The sequence below is a fragment of the Manis pentadactyla genome, chromosome 12, assembly GCF_030020395.1.
Source record: "Manis pentadactyla isolate mManPen7 chromosome 12, mManPen7.hap1, whole genome shotgun sequence".
NCBI classification, from domain to species: domain Eukaryota; kingdom Metazoa; phylum Chordata; class Mammalia; order Pholidota; family Manidae; genus Manis; species Manis pentadactyla.
This window is the reverse complement of record NC_080030.1, coordinates 72292358-72312478: the sequence shown is the minus strand read 5'-3', so window position 1 is coordinate 72312478 and position 20121 is coordinate 72292358. Positions and strand designations below refer to the sequence as shown.

Sequence of the window (20121 nt, the reverse complement as noted above, 5' to 3'; positions counted from 1 at the left end):
ATCCAGGTCTGTTTTTCATATGTCCCAACCCCTGAAACCACACTCTCTTATTTCCTCTTTCCACAGACAGGTGTACTTTGATGACACTTTGTTTCTGAATAGACTTCTCCCTCTGAACTCTTTTGACAAATGCTCTGCCTCATCCCTGACTCCTGAGAATTGGGAGAAATCAGTTCAGCAGTCACAGTGGATGAGTTTGAACAAGGCCTCTTAATCGATCTCTCAGCCTTTCTCAACTACAACTCTTCCCCACTTCAGACTAATCTTTGGCAAACCCAAACAGCCTTGTGTCATTCCTCTGCTCCATGCACTCAGTCACCTGGGTGAACAGAGAAGTAGGAATCATCTCCCACTAATTAGAATCAGGGTGTCAAAAACCAAACTCATTAGGGTCAATGCTCAGACATGACTGCTCCACTTCAAGCAAGTTGGATTCCATCTACATGGTGAGCTGTGATTATTGCCCACATCGCCCCCAAAAAATCCTCCCTGAAAGGCTGCTCTGGTTAGGCAAGGTGCTCCTCACCTGATAACTACTCCACTTGAGTAAGAAATTATCTTCATCAAGGCCCCATTTAAAAGGCAATAATGCCATCTAAACTCATATATTTCCCATATCTAAAAGAGAAAAGGCCATGAGGTAATGGAACACAAAATGGATGTTTATAAGTTTTGATGTGGCTAGAAAAGTGAGAGAGAATTGGAGCATGAGGTGCTCTCCATGGAAAGGACACCCAGGGTAGACCTGGGACACCCACAGCATATGTGGGCTTGCATATCCAGGAGAAAGGCCCAGAAATAGAATTTTTTTAATCTAATTTATCTTCTTCATTATTTTTATTTCACTAACCATGGACCATGGTATCTCTCCAGCACTGGAAAATGTTCCAGCGCCAGTAGAGTACAGGAGGCATTGCTTTGAAAACAGAAGGGTCCGTGTATTCTTCTCTGATGGGAATATGTCAAACATGGCCCTGGGCCATAATCTGAGGTTCTAAGGATGCTCAGGGAATAATCAGCAGAGGTGGCCACGCATACACTAAAATCTGATAAGCAGTAAGAGGGCACTGAGCAGGGCAGGGGGAAACGCTTCAACCAGCTTCACCAGCTCTCCAGCTGTGCTCAGGTCCAGGGCCCCGTTCCATCCGAGGCTCTCTGTGCACAGCGAGTCCCCAGAACTGAGGGGTGGGGACAGCTAACATCTGGCCTGGAGTAAGTCCTAAGTCCACGCAACTAGCTCTGAGGTCAAGGGCACCAGACAAGCCTCCTCTGCTGCCTGCCCCAGGCATTCTCCTCCCGAAAATGCTCTCAGCTTGGGTCCTTTTCCTGGTGTGTGAGTCACACCTTCAAAAGAAGAAATCAGAGAAAGCTCCAATCTAAGTACTTTTTTAAAAGTCTGATAAAATGGTAAAAGATTATAATAACCTCCTAGCTGGTCTCTCTACCTCTGTCCTATCCAACCTCTGTCACTCCCTCAATAAGTCCTACACAGAGTTACCAAATTAACTTTTGAAGGAGGACGTGAAGCAGTTACTTCTCTGCTTTTTAGGTTCATTCTGACTACCTTATTTAATACTGCAGCCTGCCTCTCCTTCCCCCTGACTTCCCATTTCCAAGCCCCCTGCTCAAAATGTTCCTTTTGCCAAGCACACAGCACTTTCCCAAGAATAATATATGTTCCTTATTTATTATGTTTACGGCTTAGAGTATTTCTCCCTGACCAAAATGTGAGTTCCATAGGAGCAGGGGTTTTTGTTTCGCTCACAGAGGCAAAGTCAGCCCTAAGAACACTATTTGGCACACAGATAGGTACTCAATTGTTGAATGGATCAACTAATAAAGAATTAGATTCATTTTATTATTTAAAATAAAAACCAACTAAGCCAAAGTTTGGAACAATTTCCCTATTTCATAAGCAATACGTGCACACCATACCTCCATAGGGATGAGTCCTGTAACTGGGACTTGGGGGAGAATGCAGTTGCAGCTGAGCTGTGAAGAGCCAGACCACTCGAAAATTATATTCCGTCAAAGGATGCAGGGGCTCTACCACATATGAGAACTTGGACACGGCCTACATCAACGAGACCAAAAACCAGCATTTACAGAATCACCACCATACAGGGTGACTAAAGAGCACAGGGCAGTTCGAAGATCTTTTGGGTGGAGGGTGATTCAGCACCAGCCACCTCAGGTATAGCAGGGCCCTGGAGCTTAGAGCTGAGCGGTCCAGACGCCAGTCTGCACAAATCACACAGAAAGGCTTTCCTTCAAAATTACAAAATTATGAATTCAATAACTTGGCATTTACCTCAAGGCTTAATTTTAATTTTCTATGGTGATATACTTGCTGTTTTGGGATTATTTTTCTCTGACTTTGCCCATGTTTTCCTAAAAGTGACAGTTCTGGGTGACCTTCCTGCCCTCCATCCTAGTTGGAATCATTTTAGGTGAGATGGGAAGATCGTGATAAATGGTATGAGAGCTTGGTTATGGGATACTGCACTGAGGGAACAGTACATATGTCCAATAATATAGTGTCCTCAAAAATAAAGGTTTTAGCATCAATGTGTTACAGAGTGGCAGAGATTAAAGTTCATCTGATCTGACCACTCATTTTATGTTTGAATTTTCTCTATTAGAATGTCTCTATGCCTATAATTGTATGTAGTGAATTGGCAGTCTGTGTTTAGATACCCAGGAAGGTTCTCTACCTCAGTGTATGTCCAGCTTCCAGTAAGCCGTGCATATTTCTACTGAATGATGTACTTTACTCCAGAGACGTTGGCAGGCTTCCATCGTAATGTCACACCATGGCTTCCAATGGAAGAAGCAAAGGATGCAGTGGGGAGACCTACATTTTCTGGAGGGAAAACAAGGTTTCACACACAGCGCACCCCTGTCTGTCAGAACAGGAGAGAGGGAGCCTGTTTCATCTAGTGTCCTCAGGTTTCTCGTTACATCGTGCCACAGTGATTCACCCAAATTTACATTCAGTTGGCTTATATTTTAAAATTAGTCATTCAGTCTGGCATCTTATTTTCCCCATAAAACTCACTGTTTTCTTTGAAGATAGTCCTCTTCTTTACAGGCAAGCAACACGGAGTGTTCTGGGACTGTCCAGTTGTCTGTCATGTTACCACTTCCTTGTAGGCAGGAGGGGTGGGTGCCCAGAGCATGTTTGGAGCACAGCAGAACCACCCTTTGTCCCAGGACATGTATCCCAAGACACTTTTGAAAACTTACACTATAATTCCATTGTTATTGCTCATCTTGTCAATAAATTATTTTTATATGTGCAAGTAACTGTCTTTACTCTGAAGGATTTTATAGTCAATTGTTTTGTATTACAAAATATTTCATAACTTCTAGACATTAGTGACATTGCAACTGGCAACACATTTAATGTTGCTGCTTCCTTGACACTGTACAAGGGGTAGACTTATGAATGATTGATACCACATTGAAATTTTACTTTACTTTTTCTATTTTCCAAAATTGTGACTAACTTAATGCTTCAGTTTTGTTGTTCCCCTTTTCTTATTGTGAATAAAATTTCTATTATAACCATTTTTAAGTGTACAGTTCAGAGGTACTAAGTAAATTCACACTGCTGTGCAACCATGACCACTATCTGTCTCCAGAACTCTTCATCTTGAAAAACTGAACATCTACCCATTAAACATTAACTCTGCATACCTCCTCCCCCAAGTCTCTGGAAAACACCATTCTACTTTCTGTCTCTGTGATTCTGAATACATGTACCTCCTGTGAGTGGGATCAAACAGTGTTTGGCTTTTTGTGACTGACTTATTTCACTTAGCAGAATGTCCTCAAGGTTCATCTATATTGTAGCATAGTCAGAATTTCCCTCCTTTTTAAAGCAGAATAACATTCCATCAAATTTCACTTATTCATTCATCACCAATGAGCACTTGGGCAGTGCTTCCATGTTTTAGCTACTCTGAATTCAGTATGTGTGTTTTACATGGGTGTATACATCTCTCTCAAGACCCTGCTGTCTTTTGAGCACAACCCAGAAGCAGCACTGTTGGATTATATGGTAATTCATCATTAATTTTTTGAGTAACCAGCATGCTGTTTACCACAGATGTTCTATCGTTTTACATTTCCACCACCAGTACCCAAGTTCCAATTCCTACATGTCCTTTTCAACACTTTCAATTTTCCTTTCCTTTTTTTTAGTGTAGCCACCCTCATGGATGTGAGGTAGTATTTCACCATAATTTGCATTTTCTTAATGATTTAATGATGCTGAATATCTTTTCATGTGCTTATTGGCCATTTGTATATCTTCTTTGGGGAAATGTCTATTCAAGTCTTTTGCCCATTTTTGAATCACATTGTTTGGATTTTTTGTTGAGTTTTAGGACTTCTCTATATATTCTGGGTATTAATCCATAATCAGACACATAAATGCAAATATTTTTTCCAATTCTGTTGTTGCCTTTTTACTCTGTTGCTAGTGTCTATTGAAACATAATTATTTTTAATTTTCAAGCAGTCCAATTTGTCTATTTTTACTTTTGTTGTCAGCGACTTTGGCATCACATCCAATAAGTCATTGCCAAATCCAGTGCTGTAAGGCTTTTGCCCTATGTTTTCATCTAAATGTTTTATAGTTTTAGGTCTTATATTTAGGTCACAGATCCATTTTGAGTTAATTTAGTATATGATGTTTTATAAGGGCCCAAGTTCATTCTTTTTCATCTGTATGATAGTTTTCCCAGCACCATTTCTTGAAAAGATTGTATTTTCCCCACTGAACTGTCTTGCATCCTCGTCAAAAATCATTTGGCTGCATATATAAGGATTCATTTCTAGACTCCCTATTCTAGTGCATTGGTCCAGATGTCTGTCCTTATGCCAGTACTACACTGTTTACACTGTTTTTATTTCTACACCTTTGTAGTAAGTTTGAAATCAGAATCTGTGAGTCCTCCAGCTTTGTCCTTCTTTTCAAGAATTGGGGTCCCTTGAGACTAGGTATAAATTTTAGGGTGGGCCTTTCTATTCCTGCAAAACACATTTGGATTTTGATAGGGATTACATTAAATATATAGATTGCTTTGCATTAGTATTGACATCTTAACAATATTTAGGCTTTCAATCCATGAATATGGGATGTCTTTCCATTTATTTATGTCTTCTTTAATTTGCTTCAGAAATGTTTTATAGTTTTCATTTTGTCTTTCACCTCCTTTGTTAATTCCCAAGTATTTTATTTTATTTTTGATGCTATTGTAAATAGAATTGTTTTCTCTTAATTTTCTTTTCAGGTTGTTCATTGTTAGTGAATAGAAATGCAACTGGGTTTCTTATGTTGAATTTGTATCCTGCTACTTTGCTGAATTTGTTTATTAGTTCTAACAGGTTTTTGGTATCTTTCTACTTATAAGATCATATTATCTGTAAACAGAGATAATTATCCTCTCAAATTTGGATGCCTTTGGTACCTTTTTTCTAGTTGCTCTGACTAGGACTTCTAATGCTATATTGGACAGAAGTGGTAAAAGCAGACATCTTTGCCTTGTTCCTGATCTTAAGAGGATAAGCTTTCTTATATAGAAAAAGTATCACTACTCTGTTTGAGAAAGTATAATTTTTTGAAAGGAGATTAAAATGGTTAAATATAAACTCCCATGACCTCACTATTTCTGGTTAAAAGTTGACACAATTACTGATCATTATAGATAACAATCTGGACCTATTGAAATCTGTACTACTAGAACACTCTGTGACCCAGAAAAAAGAATGTCTTTGTAATCTGAGGGTCTAGCCTACAGAGAGGCTTAGCAAAATCTTTCTCTGCTAATTCTTCTATTTTCCAGTTTATTTTGGCTATTATAACTATGCAAGCAAGGCACAGTTCCACTTTTCCCTTCTTTTATAGTGTAAGATGTTCAATAGTATGTAATGGAATATGCTGTGGGATACCTGTGTGAAAATAGAGGAAATCTCACTTAAGGTGGAGTCAGAGCCCTGAAGGGGGCGCTGTGATTCCACGTGACACTTGCTGCAGCCCACCTACCCAAAAGGAAGAGTGAGGAATTATGTTGACCAGGGAGGACATTTTTCACATGGGAATTTTATCTCCTGTTTTAATAAAAAAAAAAAGGAAGGAAGCTCTCTGCCTCAGCAGCAATGCACTAACTAATCAGAAACCATCACAACCTTGAACTCTTCTTCTCCAATGACCTTTTGTCAAATCAACCCTCCCCAATTTCCTCCTTTCCTCTATAAATGCAAGTTTCTCTCTTTTGTTCTCCCGACTTGCCTATGATTCACCATAGTTTGCTTGTCCCAAATTGCAATTCCTCTGCTATTCATTGAATAAAGTCCTATTGCTAGTAAAACAACTGGCTATTTTATTTTTAAGATTGACACCTTAAAGAGGAGTTCAGTGATGGGTTTGCCAGCAGAGTAAGACAGAAGAATCAGGAGCACTGGGAAGGGTGTAAGCTGAGAACTGGGCAGAAGGAACCATTTATATAAGAACAAGTAAATGTACATTTCATAGCTAAACATAGGCTTCATAAGTTTTGAAGCCATGGTGATGCATGTGGAAAAATGGAGGTAAAGTAGATTTGTTCTAGAATATCAAGACAATAATTAACTAAATAAGAAACAGAGGCTGGGCTGATATACATAGCAGAGTGGATAAGAAAAGGCTCTGGAATAAAATAGTTGTGTTAAAATTCAAACTCCATTCCTTTCCTTCCGTGGCCCCAAGTAAACATTTTTACTGCATGCCTTATTTTTCTCATCTATAAAATGGGGATAATAATAGTATTTATGCCTCTGAGCACAAAAGAAGCTAATACCTGTAAGTTACTTATAACAGTATCTGACTCATAAATGCTTAATAAATAGAGGCTATTTTTATTTCAATAAATTATCATTTCCACCATGTGGAAAAGGGTCATGGAGGGTATCTAAAATAGAATAACATAGCAGACTCACAGACCATGCACCAGAGACAAACAGGATTTTAGGTGTATGGACAAAGATTCATTATACCAAACTAAAGATAAGGTCTGTAAGCACATATGTCTCTATCTAGACTTGGTACATCTCCTTTGTTAGTGGAAGAGACACAATGATCCACAGATAATGAGATATTTAAAGTAAACCATTGATTATGCTTGTATTCTAATGGAATTATGTAATTAGGCTGCCATACAATTCTAGAATATAAGAAAAAAATGTAAACCAAAGTTTCCCAAATGTTCTCAGTTCCAGCATCTTTAGCTTCTCAGTAATGTTTTCATGGTTACTGGACCAAAAGAATTACCTAACAGTTCCATTTACTTATTAAGACATTATAATTTAAGTACACATGTTCTATCTATTTAGCAGATGTTTGGGGAAAAATAGCACAGATAAATTGGAACACAAAGTAATATATTTATTTCATTCTTAAATAAAAATAATTGTACACTAATGGGACCAGTGTGCCTATTGGGCACTACTCGGTTTCTCCTGTATTGCAATCAGTTGGGCACCACCATCCTCATTTCCTGTTTCACTTTGAGTGTTTGCATGATACTTGTTTTTTATCCCAGCAATCAATAAAAACCCAGCATCGCAAAGATACAGAATCCCAGAAAGAGAATGCTGGTCATTCCATGGTTTATACCATGAACTATACCAAGCTAGTACTTCCAGCCATGTCCAACAGATGTCAACTATCCCGGTGCTTCTCTTGGAATACTTAAAATGCCCCCTGCCTCCCCGTGAGGTAGTTATGATGCCCTGGAGTAACTCTGTGCACAGTTTGGAAACCACAGAATATAAATTTTGCCCACAGCTAACTGCCACTACACAGAAGGAAAAGAATGTAATACAACTACCTCTCCACATAAATGTCAAGGAGGGTGTTCTGTGGGACACTAAGGGGCAGAAGCAAATCAGGATAGCAAGGCAAACTCCTCGTTCCAGGTTCCATCAGCCATTGAGCATTAGGATCCATCCATTGAAACATGGACTACAATTTACAGAAGAACCCAACATTTCCCATTCTGGAGGGAACTGTTTCTCTCTCAGTGGGAGTTCACCCAAGAATTCTGGAAAAGATAGCTTCTAAACTAACATTCAGGCTCTGACTTTACAAAGTGTCGATCCTGCAGAAACCACTGAAGAATTAACTCACTTGGACAAAGCCATTTAGACACACCCAGTCTGCTCTGTAATCAGGAGAGGGAACTGGGGACATGTACAGCCAATCCCCTATGTAACTCAAAATCCAAAACTGAGAAGCATAGTTTCTATACATTCTGCTATTATCCCAGATCGTTGCAGGGAGCAATGCATGCTCTACTGAGTAACTCTACTGAATAATGAAGTTTGTATTAAATAAAATATTCCTATATTTTCAGTTCATTAAAACGGTGATATTTCCTGACATCAAGTCGGCTCAGGATTCACATTTGTCTCTCTCATAAAGATATTTAGTCCTAGTGAACTGAGGACAAAAATCTCAAGTCCTAAACACCAGGCATAGGAAGTGTTTCCCCTCTTTTGCTCTGAAAGAAGAGTCCTGCCGAGTTTCTATCACAATGACTTCCAATCTGAAATTAATTGAATTTGAACTTACTGATATATATAGTAACATACCGAGATGTAGAAGTCTAGATATCTTAAGAGGTGGCTCCTTGTCCTACCCAATCCCAGGCCCCTGGAGTGGAGATCATTTTGAGTAACAGAGGCAGCCTCTGCTTACCCAGCACTTCCTCTTCATAGGCACCTTCAGCGCTGCGGCAGCCCACCTCGCAGGATTCCCGCTGCGGAGAAGTCAGCCCGCCGGCCAGCGCAGCCTGTGTTCTGCTGCTGCTGCTGAGCTTCAGCTAAATATCAAAATATGAATCCGTGATATGTAAGTATTCCTGTATATCATTTATTTCAACAGTAATACTTGAAGTCTTCGTTTGCTAGTGGGATAGCAAACAGTACCTCTCAAACTTTTTTGACCATGTCCCCAATTTCAAAACACATTTAACAAAACAACTCAGAACACATACAGTTGGAGGAAAAAAGATTCTTGAAACAGTGCTTACTTTTTTTTCCCTTTTGAAGTTATATTGAGATATAGTTCACATACCATAAAATTACCCATTTAAAGCACACAGTTCAGTGGTTTTTAATAGAGTCACAAAATTGAGTAATCACCACTACAGTCTAATTTTGGAACATTTTTTTCCCCCAAACAGAAATCCTGTTCCTGTGATGCTATCTTCCATGTTCTATTCTATTCTATTTCATTTTGTTTATTGTCTCTTTTTTCCACTGAATTGATTTTATAAACCTCTAATGGTGACACACCACAGTTTGAAAAGAACACTAGCTCAGAATGCAATTATATGTTTGTCATCTTGGTCAAAGGTTTAGTGAGCTAATAACCTAACACTTGAGCCAAAAATGATGCCTATTTATTTTTATATCCATGCTGTCTTTGAAAAAAATTTTTAAAGACTATTAAATTTTACATTAACTGAACAGTTTAATGGATGTCTTAATACCAATGCTAAATTTTAAGGTCTACAAAAACCTAATGATGATTAACATTTTATTTCATTAACCAAAAACAGAGTAAACGTTTTGGTAACTGAGACGCAAATTTCCGGCAACTCTTATCAGATTCATTAGCATAGTTACAGAGGGGAAACAAAAACTTGGGGAAAAGACACACATTGTAAAACTACAACACAATCATGATCCGTCTCCCTGCTCTCATTTAATTTATAATTATAGTACCTAGGACAACATGCTATTGTTTCTCATGATAATGATGGAAACCATGACAATGCATTTGTCCTCAACATCCCAGGTAGAGAAGGGCTGTAATTTGCAAATACTAGCTGTCCTATGTTTGATCTGCATACTCAAAGGAAGTGCAACTGATAAAACGGGATTTGCCTAGTTAAGGATTAATTTAAATACCTTATTTTGGGCTCAGGATTATTAAACGTGAGGGTTTAGTATACTTTTCACATCCTCTTTGCAGTTTTCAGTAAAATACATTCAACACGTTCACTGACTGCAAAGAATAAATGTACCAAGTGGCAGCAAAATTATAATGTAACATGGAATTTTTGTTTTCAATAAATGAAACTAAAAAAGAAGAAAGGAGATGGAATAATGTTTATTTGGAAATATAGCTAGTCCTGACCATCATAGAAATTCTCTCCTTCTCCTTCATTTTCTCAGGGGAAAATTCATTAATAAAATTCTGATCTACCTAGGAGTTTAAAACTTTTGTTTTGTTTTGTTTACTTTTGTGAAGCTTGAACTTTTTCCAGCTGTATTGAGATATAATTGACATATATAAGCTTAAGGTGTACAACATGTTGATTTGGTACATTTATGTATTGCAAATGATTACCCCCATAGTGTTAGCTGACACTTCTATCCCATCACAAAATTAGCAATTTTTTTTTGGTAAGAACATTTAAGATCTACTCTCTTGGCAACATTCAAGTATATAAGGCAATATGATTAGCTATAATGACCATGCTGTACATAAGATCCCCAGAACTTAGTAATATTATAAGTGGAAGTTTCTACTCTAAAGAATTTAAATGCTACCTCAAGTGAAGCCAAAACAATGGATTAGGTTTTTCTCTCTCTCTTTCTCTCTTCAATCTACAGTTGGATTTTAAATGAAGTTATTATCCAGTGTTTCTCAATCTTGAGTTGCTTAGAGAGAATCTGAAGGTGGTTGGATTTAACGGAGTCACAGAATCTAAGCACAAAGCCCCTGGATGGGGCATTTCCAGGCTACTGAGCTGCCATTCCCATCTAGGAAGCCAAGCATGCTTCCCAGGGACTACATCAGCCTCATATCTCAATTCCCATCCATATTCCCATTTTCCCACAGTAGTAAGACCATCTTCACCATCATCCCTTTGGCTCCACTCTTGTGTTTCCCAGCCTGGCACACATGCTGTCAGTGCCTTTGCTACTCCTGTAACACAAGAAGAACACCACCCCCCAGGCTACATCTAGTGCAGCCTTTCCATGTGAACTGTGACTTCATTTCCTTAAAAAAATCATTCATTCATTCAAAGAATATCTCAGGACCTTTTATGTGCCAAGCACTGTGTTAGGCTATAGGGATCTGACAGCAAACAAGACAGGTTAAGTTACCTGCCTTCATAGAATGTACATTATCTTAGAAAGGGACATACAATAACTGAGTAAAAAACATTATTTAAACTAAAACACATTCAGATAATGAAAGTTACTATAAATAAAATAAGTCAAAAGCACAATGACTGATTAGGCAAAAGTCTTACTTTAGTTAGGGTGATCAGGAAGAACCATGCAAAGGTGACCCTCAAAGCAAGACCTGAGTGATTAGAAGGAGCTGGACTTGTAAAGATCTGGGCAAGGACAAAAGCCTTGACATGCACCCCCAATATTCAATAAAGAGGGAAAGGCCAGTGTGGTGGGCACAGAGAACAGGAAGAGGGGTGCAGGATGAGGCAGGGGAGCCAGCAAACGTTGATAGATGGCAATTTTTCTCAAATGGCAATGAGAAGCCATAAAAACATTTCTAAGAGCAATATATCTAATTTGTGTTTTAACTTATCAGGAATAAGCTGTCTCACTTGTCGTCACCATTTTCCAAGTTATATTTTGCTAAGCTATCACTTCCAAGATCATTTCCTCCAAGGAACATGCACAAAAATTCCCAGTTTCCCAGGTTGAAGCATTAATGGTTGAGGAGTTTGATTTCCTAAAGGTGTAGGTAGCTGAGTTAAAGTATCCATCTATGCGTATACCTACCTCTACTTCTGTTCCTATATAGCATGTACTACTGTTCAGTTCTACTTTATTTAAAGTGTGACATTTTAAAGTAGAAAATAGCAAAGTACAAATAGAAAAGAACAGAATAATTATATAAATTACAACACTGAGAGATGAGATTTATATTATATAAGCACAGACAACTCAGCAACACGATAATTAACAGGGAACTACCACACTAGAAGCCTAATCCTGGGCTGCTTCAATGCTTGAGAGACTAACTCTCTGTGGTTTTCCTGACACAATCCTTCTAAGGACTTTTTTTGAGGGGGTAATTTTGCTTTAATCACATAAAAAAGTTCTCAGGCATTTTTTTTTTATCTCAGTCAGGAAAAACTTTATCTATTTACAACTGGAGTGACTTTTCCCCTCTGATTTATCTCTTCTTAACCAAACCCCTCCTTTATCCACTCCCAAGGAAAAATCACTCTGGCACAGAATAAGCACAAACTATTAAGAAAATATTCTAGTTTCATATTTTTCTGTTTTTATTTTTAGTTTCTACAAAAGGGAATTTTTCTATTTTATTAATTTTTATTAATGAATGATAATTTGTCCTCCTTCTCCAGGACAGATAGCTCTGTGTTCTGGTTTCAAACACATTTAAATAGAACACTACATAGATTTTAAACTGAGAAATACTGCATTTTCTTCACAAATACCTATTGTCAAATAACCTACAATGAATTCTGAAGGATATGGAGTCCAGGACAGTTGAAGATTGAGTAGGAAAAAACAAAAACCTAAGGAGAAGAGAAAACCAAGTGCAGGGAGGGAAGCAGGGAGTGAGCCCTGAGAAGGCTTAGGCAGCCTCAGCCAGCACTAGGTCCCTTGTATGAGAACAGGGACTTTAAAAAGTTGTGTTTCAAAATGTTGTCAAAGGAAGTTTGTAGAATAAGGAAGAAAACTGCAACTACAGTGTTCTTTTCTAATGCACTCTATTTAATGATAGAGCTCTGTGATTTATGGGGAAGGAAATGAAATCAGCAGAGATAAGGATATCCCTATGTGTTCCTCTACTTTTCTCCTCCACTACCCTCTCCCACCCAGGCCCCAGGAATTAGAACTTTTCAAACCAGATTAGAGTAATATATATGTGTGTATGTGAATGTGTGTGTGCAGACACAAACACATACTTATACATTTATATGTACATGATAGATGTGCACAGAGGTATATAAACCAGCAAATATCTGTCAAAAACAGAGTCATACAGTCATTTTTATACCCAGAGTAATAGGACTTCTAGGAGAAATGTTTCTCTGCACTGAGAATGATTCAGGTTTCTTCTTTCTTATTAATAGCTCCTTAAAGACAAGGGATAAAGACGTGGGATTGATGACATCTTTTTTGTAAGTGATTGCCAACTCACCTCACAAACAGTGGCATAGGTATCATTCTGCAGAGGAAAAGAGGAAAGTGACACTACTTAAAATCCTTAAAGTTGGAGATAATTTTATTGACATTTAGCTTTATATATTTCTTTCAAATTAATTTCTTACCCCACCATTGACCAAAAAAAAAACAATTAAAAAGCAATCAAAAGCAAGAGAGCCTGCAGCTGGGCCTTCTGTCCAGGCAGGCTAAAGCATTGAACAGCTGTAGAAATTATGTTTGCATCACTGGAAAATGGTGGAGCATGACGCCTACTGGAAAATCCCAGTCAACTAAGAGGTAATCTGTGATGGATCAGCTCAGAGAATGAAGTGGTTTTGGCAGACGCCCAGTAGAGACAGAATCTGAAATGAAAACCACCAATATCTCTAACTAGCAAAGGCCAGCAGGCTCCTCTGCACAGGCTGGCCTACTGCCTGCACTGTTGCTGGCAGCAAACGGTACTTTCCACTCATCACTCAGCAAGTGCTATATAAGCACCTCTAGGGGCCCTCACTGTTCTGTACAGCAGACACAGCATGAACAAGATGGAGAGGGTCCCACCCCGATGGGCTTACAGGTTCATGCAAAAGATACCAAATACATAACTCGACAAATGATTATTTAAATTGCAACTGTAGAAAGTGCACCTGCTCCACTTTTTGGTAACATCCATTCTGTGAGGCACATGGTCACCATGTGAGAGGGAGCATAAAGAACTCTGAGGACAGACTGTACGAGACTATACACTCCCTCATAAACATCTGTGAGGACAGACTATACCTGAAAAGCTATGAGGGCTATATGCAAGTTCATGTTCTTATTTAAATCTCAGTGGTATAATAATGACTCATTAACAGAAAATGGTATTAGGATTACCCCCAAATTACCATGATCCTTATCAATTTAACCTCTAACCAGAACAACCTGAACAAGGAACCCACTTTTAAAAGACAAAATTCTTATTCATGTGATCAGAGTAATTGCAGTGTATCAGGTACTATCCTTAGCAGGGAGATTCAATTATTATCCTAATTTATTGATAAGGAAAGTAAAGTTCCAAGGGTTTAAGTACCTTAACTAAGTTACATACCAAGTAGCAAAGCTGGGATAAATAAAATATGAAAAATAAAGTATTTGAGGTGCACTTCCTATATAGTGTAATAAACCCAACTATGTGTGACCTCTGGAGTAGATGCTGTCATGTTCCTTGTAGAGAAACTTTGAACATGATCTAGGGCCTTGCTATCCAAAGCGTGGACCAGGGACCATGAGCCTCACATCACCCAGGAGCTTGTTACATGCACAGAATCTCAGGTCCTGCCAAAGACCTACTAAATCAGAATCTGCATTTTAAAAAGATCCCCAGATAATGGCACCTGAAACTGTGAGAAGCCCAGGACTAGGAAATTTTACAAATACCTACCATTTCACTAAAAGGCCTTTATAGTTTGGAGTAATTTGCATTACTATCCCTGAGTCTACTGTTTGCATTGCCTTCCCTTGGTCTCCAATTGCATGAATAATGTTGATCTCAATTTTTTTGCCCATGACTGTGTATGGCTATCTACTTTTCCTTTAGAGTCGAGCAAACTAATTGAAGGCCAATGGAAATTCAAATAGGAACCCTCTTAGACAACTTTTCTCTTGGGAGAAACATTAATTTTTAAATTGTATTTAGAATTTTAATTAATTAATTAAAAATAATTAAAACATTATTAAAATTTTTTACTTAAAATTTTCAATTAATTAATAAAAAATAATTAATACTTACACACTTTGAAGCACAGTTTTCCTAATCTACAGAGTCCCAAAAATGACATCCTTGGATGCACTGCAAGACATAATAAGAGACAGAGTTGACTGAAGAAATATGACTTTCCTTGTCACCTGAAAGTACAACATAGTCACAAAAAAACATTTCAGAAATAGGTATCTACCAAAGAATCTGTGGCCTCAAAAGAACCGGGACTGGGGGATTCTAAGTAGAGCTGTCATATCTACAGAGAGCAGGGCCTGGTGTGGTTGCTGTGGGGTACCAGGGCTGCTCAGCCGGGGGTAGGCAGGCCTCGAATCCAGAGTGCCCAACCTGCACAATGCCCACTGGCTGCAGGGAAGGACCAGGACAGCATGGTATGGAGCACATTGTATGTCCTTGGCATGTCCTCATGTGATAAGCAAAACTCACAGCTGGGGACTCAACCAGAAGACAGCATATCAAAACCCTAATAGGGATACAGTTTGGGTAGTCTGCTGCCCACTAGCTGGCTTCCACCCCACAGCTGCCCTGAAAACCTTCTCCCAAAGTGGCCGTGGCCTCCTGCTGGCCATTCTCCTTACCATTCATCATTTATGTGCTCCTGAGAGTGTGCTGGCTGCTCCTTCCACAGGCCGCAGTGACACTTGCACCCCCTCTCCCTCTTGATTCCTTCTCTTTTGCCATCACTTTTCTCCTCTGCCCACCCCTTAGGTGTTTGTGTCCTGCACTCAGATTTTTCTCTTCTCACTCTTCAAGCTCTCCAGCAATGAGCTCATGCCCTACCTCAGCTACAACTGTCCTTGGGGCCGATAACCCCCAAAGATGTAACTTCAACTCCTTCCTGAGCTCCAGACCCAGATATCCAATTGTTCCTCAGACATCTCCATTGAAGGCCTTGTAAGCACCTCAAATTAAGCATGTGAAATATTAATTTCCTCATTTTCTACCCTAGAATTTGCTCTTTTGCTTGTGTATATCATTAATTTGCTACAGTTCTCCGAGCTGCCAAGCCAGGAACCGTGGTGTCTTCTCTTTCCAGCATCCCAGGGCACATGCACAATCTACCACCACATCCTATTGACTTGGGTTTCCATTATCTGAGATCCAGCTGGGTTCTTCACTTACTGCCCCTGTTTTTCTTCAGTGCCCACCTCCACTTGCCAACAGCCTCATGAGGGATCTCTCTTAGCCACATTTGGGTTGATATTTTTAAAGCAAAGCCTAAGTTTACCCTTCTCTTACCTAAAACTGTGAGTAATTGAAACCAAATTACCAAAATGATAGAGTGAGCTCTCCATGGTCGGGCGCCACCTAACTCACAAACCTTGTCATCTACTTTCCCATCTTCCACACATACGCCCTGTCTTTCAAGCAAGCTGAAAGACTTACTTTCCTGAACATGCTGGGCTGCCTCAAACCTTTGTGTCTTAGCTCCCTCTGATGGTGTACCCTGTCCCCTCCAGACCTTCCAGGAAACTCTTCATCTTGCTAGTTTTCATTTAAAGGCCATGCAGGCAAGTGAGGTGCTTTTCCTCTTGTGTATTTTGTTTGTTCCTCACACATACTGCTATTTGGGCTTTCACGGTGCTGTCTGGCTATGGCTCTATGCATGTGTCCTGTCTTTCTACAATATTGAGTGCCCTTTAAAGCAGAGACCCTATTTTATTCACTCTTAAATCCCTGTTACCTAAGACAGCACATAGTTCATACTTATACTCTGAGTCACTAAACACTTGTTGAATAAATGGATACAAGTACAGAAAAGTAATAAAGCCATAAATGTAATTTTTGGGAGAAACACTGGAGACTAATCCAACCCTCTCAGATAACACATAGTGAAACTAAGTCTCAGAAATATCAGTTTACCCAAAGCCACACAGCTGTGTAGAATCAAAACCATGGACTTGGATTAGTTCTGTGTTCTTTCCACTTCAACACACTGTAACCAACTTCATTTTTTAATAGTCTATAATTCAGACTCTCCACTAGTTTTGATTGAGTTTCCTCCATCAAGAACAAATAAAATGAGATTTTACTTAAGAATATTATTTTTGTAATAAAACCTGACCATTGTCCCTTTTTTATCAATGCAGACACTGTAAAATTACAGACAATGGAAGCAGTTACTCACCGGTTCACTCAGATTGTATGGTTTTCCACTGTCACGCTGCCTGCCCTGGAGTGAGGAAGGAGGTAATAAGTACCAGTTATCAATACTGTGTTCAATGTACCTACCACACCTTTTTTTTTTTAAGATTCCTGGAACAGTGTTGCCTCCTCAGTGTTTTCTAACTGCCAAGTAAGTAGCCAAATGTTTTAAAATCATTAAATCAGTCCTGAAATCATACCAAATTCCCATGCAAATTATAAGATATAATGCCTAAGAATTCTGGCAGAAATGATAAAGGTGGGAGTGGGAGTGTGGCCATAAAGACTGGTGAAGGACAATGGAAAGATTCTCACATGGCCTTAAATAAGCCTTTGTCATGAGTTAATTAATCAAGTCCAAGGACTCCTGGATTAGAGATAATGTACAGATTTTTCTTATTTTAAAGAGCAAAGGAAAAAAACACAAACTCAGAATTTTACATATAGTAAAACATCAAATTACTCTACTTCTCACATTTTCACAATTTTAAGAACTTTTCGTGCCGGGGTAAAATAAAAGAAATGGGAACTTGAAAGTAAAAAATCTGTAAATCGCTTATCCACTCCCTGGTCATGATTGGAGTGAAGTCCTTCATAACAGAAGAGCTTACAAAAGATATAATAGATTTGTACCTGAATAACATTATGTGGATATGTTCTAATTGTCAACCTGCCTCACTTACTTAGAAGTATGAGCAGAGGAAAACTAAGTGACTTATTTCTAGTAACTCTACTTGGTAATGTTCAGAACCTCCCCTTAAAAGTTGCTGGATCTGAACCACTGAATTGGAGAGGTGATTAATACAGCAAGGAGATTAAACATCTGTATTGGCTGACCCAGCATTACAAGGAAGATACGTTCCAGGAGATGCTAGAAAATACAAAGAGGGTAGAGGAAGTTATTTAAGCATCTGTGTGGCCTTCTGCACAGGCCTTCTGAATGCTTTTCAGAGGAAAGAGAAAAGTTCATTGAGCATGCTCTCTTCCTTCCATGCTTACACGAAAGCGCCATCCATGCTGCTCTTCACACTGTCCCCAGCACCTAGAACAGTGCCTGAGCAATAAAGATGTTCAATAAATTATACTAAAGGAATAAATCCAGACTTCAAGATGGCCCTTGAAGGCATCATCTGGTGGCCTAGCTTTATGGGGGTTTATTTGAGACACAGGAATCAAAGAATAAATATTGCCTTTTTGTTTTTCTTCCCTTATTTGATGTGTGAATACAGATTCCTCTAATCTCCATTCCCCAGCCACCTATATTTGTAGAGAGAGGATAGGGGTGCTTAATATGCTTTTGTTTTTAGATAAATACTTGGAGAATAGGAACTGTATCTTTAGGTTAATTGTGCAACCATGTTGTTAATAGTACTTGTTTCCATTATTTTGTTCAAAATGAAGTTTTTTTATTCTCCTTTATATGACTGAACCACAATCATATACAATCAAGTGTAAGAGAGTAAGTTTCCAATTGGATTTTTTCCTCTCTCTTCAAAAATCTGTGTTAGCTCATTAAGGCAAAAAGGTGGACATTGGGTAGTTTCTGTGTTCCATTTTAAACAAAAGGACAACAGAGATATTTCCTGATAACCATAAAGTCACATCATAACAATTCTGAGCTTTTCTGTTGGCAACTCATAAGATTAAATTTAACAGGCTGAGTGGAGTGCCCATCAGGTGGTCTTGGGCAAGGCAGCCTCACGAGTCACATGTACAGGCTTCCGATGAAACAGATTCTGTCAGCACCCCCAGCTAGTCACCACTCGTTCTCCACCCTCCTCGTCATCACCGTAGCTAACATGCAGTGCGCGGCTCCTGTGTTCTAGGCACTCTTTTCAAGGTGTTTTAAAGTAAATCTCATTCAATATCTCAACAACCTGTTAGGTAGGTACTGTTGTTAGGTCCATGGTACAACTGAGACACAAGGAGGTTTAGTAAATTACCCAAGTTTAGAATTTGAAGGGGGTTGGGAGCTGCCTCCAGAGCCTGCACTCTCTTATCCAAATCATGGATGCCTCCTGTAATCTGCACCAAATTGACCTTCCTGACTTTGGAGTTATGATCCTCATCAGTTGACTTCAGCTTCACCTGCTCCATTTATCTGCTTAAAACACACAGTCCCAGTCCCAGATCTTAAATCCTCTTAACACAACACCTGCTTCTAGGCACAAACTTTTCTCTCCTGCCCACCTCAGCCGGAACTAATTTCATTCTTTACTTCCGACCCTAATAAAGGAAACAGAACAAAATGATCTGCATTTTAATCCCATATATGACACTTGCTCCCGATGTCATATTTTAAGTTACCTGTGCTGCCTAAACTTAGTATTCTTGTCTGAAACAAAAGTAAGATAATATTTAGTTCATTAAGTTCCATGAGAAGTCAATTAAATAATGTATTTATTATTATAATAGTACAATGCCAGGCACCTAGAAGTCTTTTATTAGTATGGACAAATTTGTTATAAACAGCCTTTTGAAGACATATCTTTGATTAATTACACAATAATTTCTTCAGATAAATTTCTTGATGTGCAAAGTAAAGGTATATTTTCCCTTTTAATTTTGGTATTTATTAACCCATTATTTTCTAGAAATTATTCAGTTCACAACCTAACCAAAGTTACATGAAAGTGCTGGCTTACCCAAACTTTGCCAACTATAAATGTATTTTACCTTTGCCAACTTGACAGAATTTGATAATTCATTTTTACTGTGCAATTCCATAGTTGCTGTGAGGTTGAACATCTATCACATTTTCTAGCCATTTATATTTCTTCATATTCAAAGAAGGCATTCATGCTCTAAACTTATTTTAAATACACATAGACACACACCCATATGTATAAGGGTTAATAAAATTTTATTTGTCATATGTGATACTTGGCTTTTTTTATTGTCTTCTGTTTATCGTCATATAGTTTGACTTTATGAGCAACCATAATTTCTTTTAGGGATTCTGGAATGTTTTATTATACTTCTTAAAGCATTCCCACTCCAAGATTATAGAA

General features: G+C 38.6%; 1 protein-coding gene across 1 annotated transcript in view; it reads right to left on the bottom strand.

Annotated features, from left to right (window-relative positions):
* The window catches only part of ROS1 (ROS proto-oncogene 1, receptor tyrosine kinase), a 118267-nt gene that overhangs the window by 94347 nt on the left and 3799 nt on the right, over positions 1-20121 (bottom strand). The window contains 6 exon segments of the mRNA XM_057489314.1: positions 1936-2074; positions 2715-2863; positions 8744-8867; positions 13202-13228; positions 14978-15037; positions 17094-17138. Of these exon segments, the coding sequence (XP_057345297.1) occupies positions 1936-2074; positions 2715-2863; positions 8744-8867; positions 13202-13228; positions 14978-15037; positions 17094-17138 (544 nt within the window).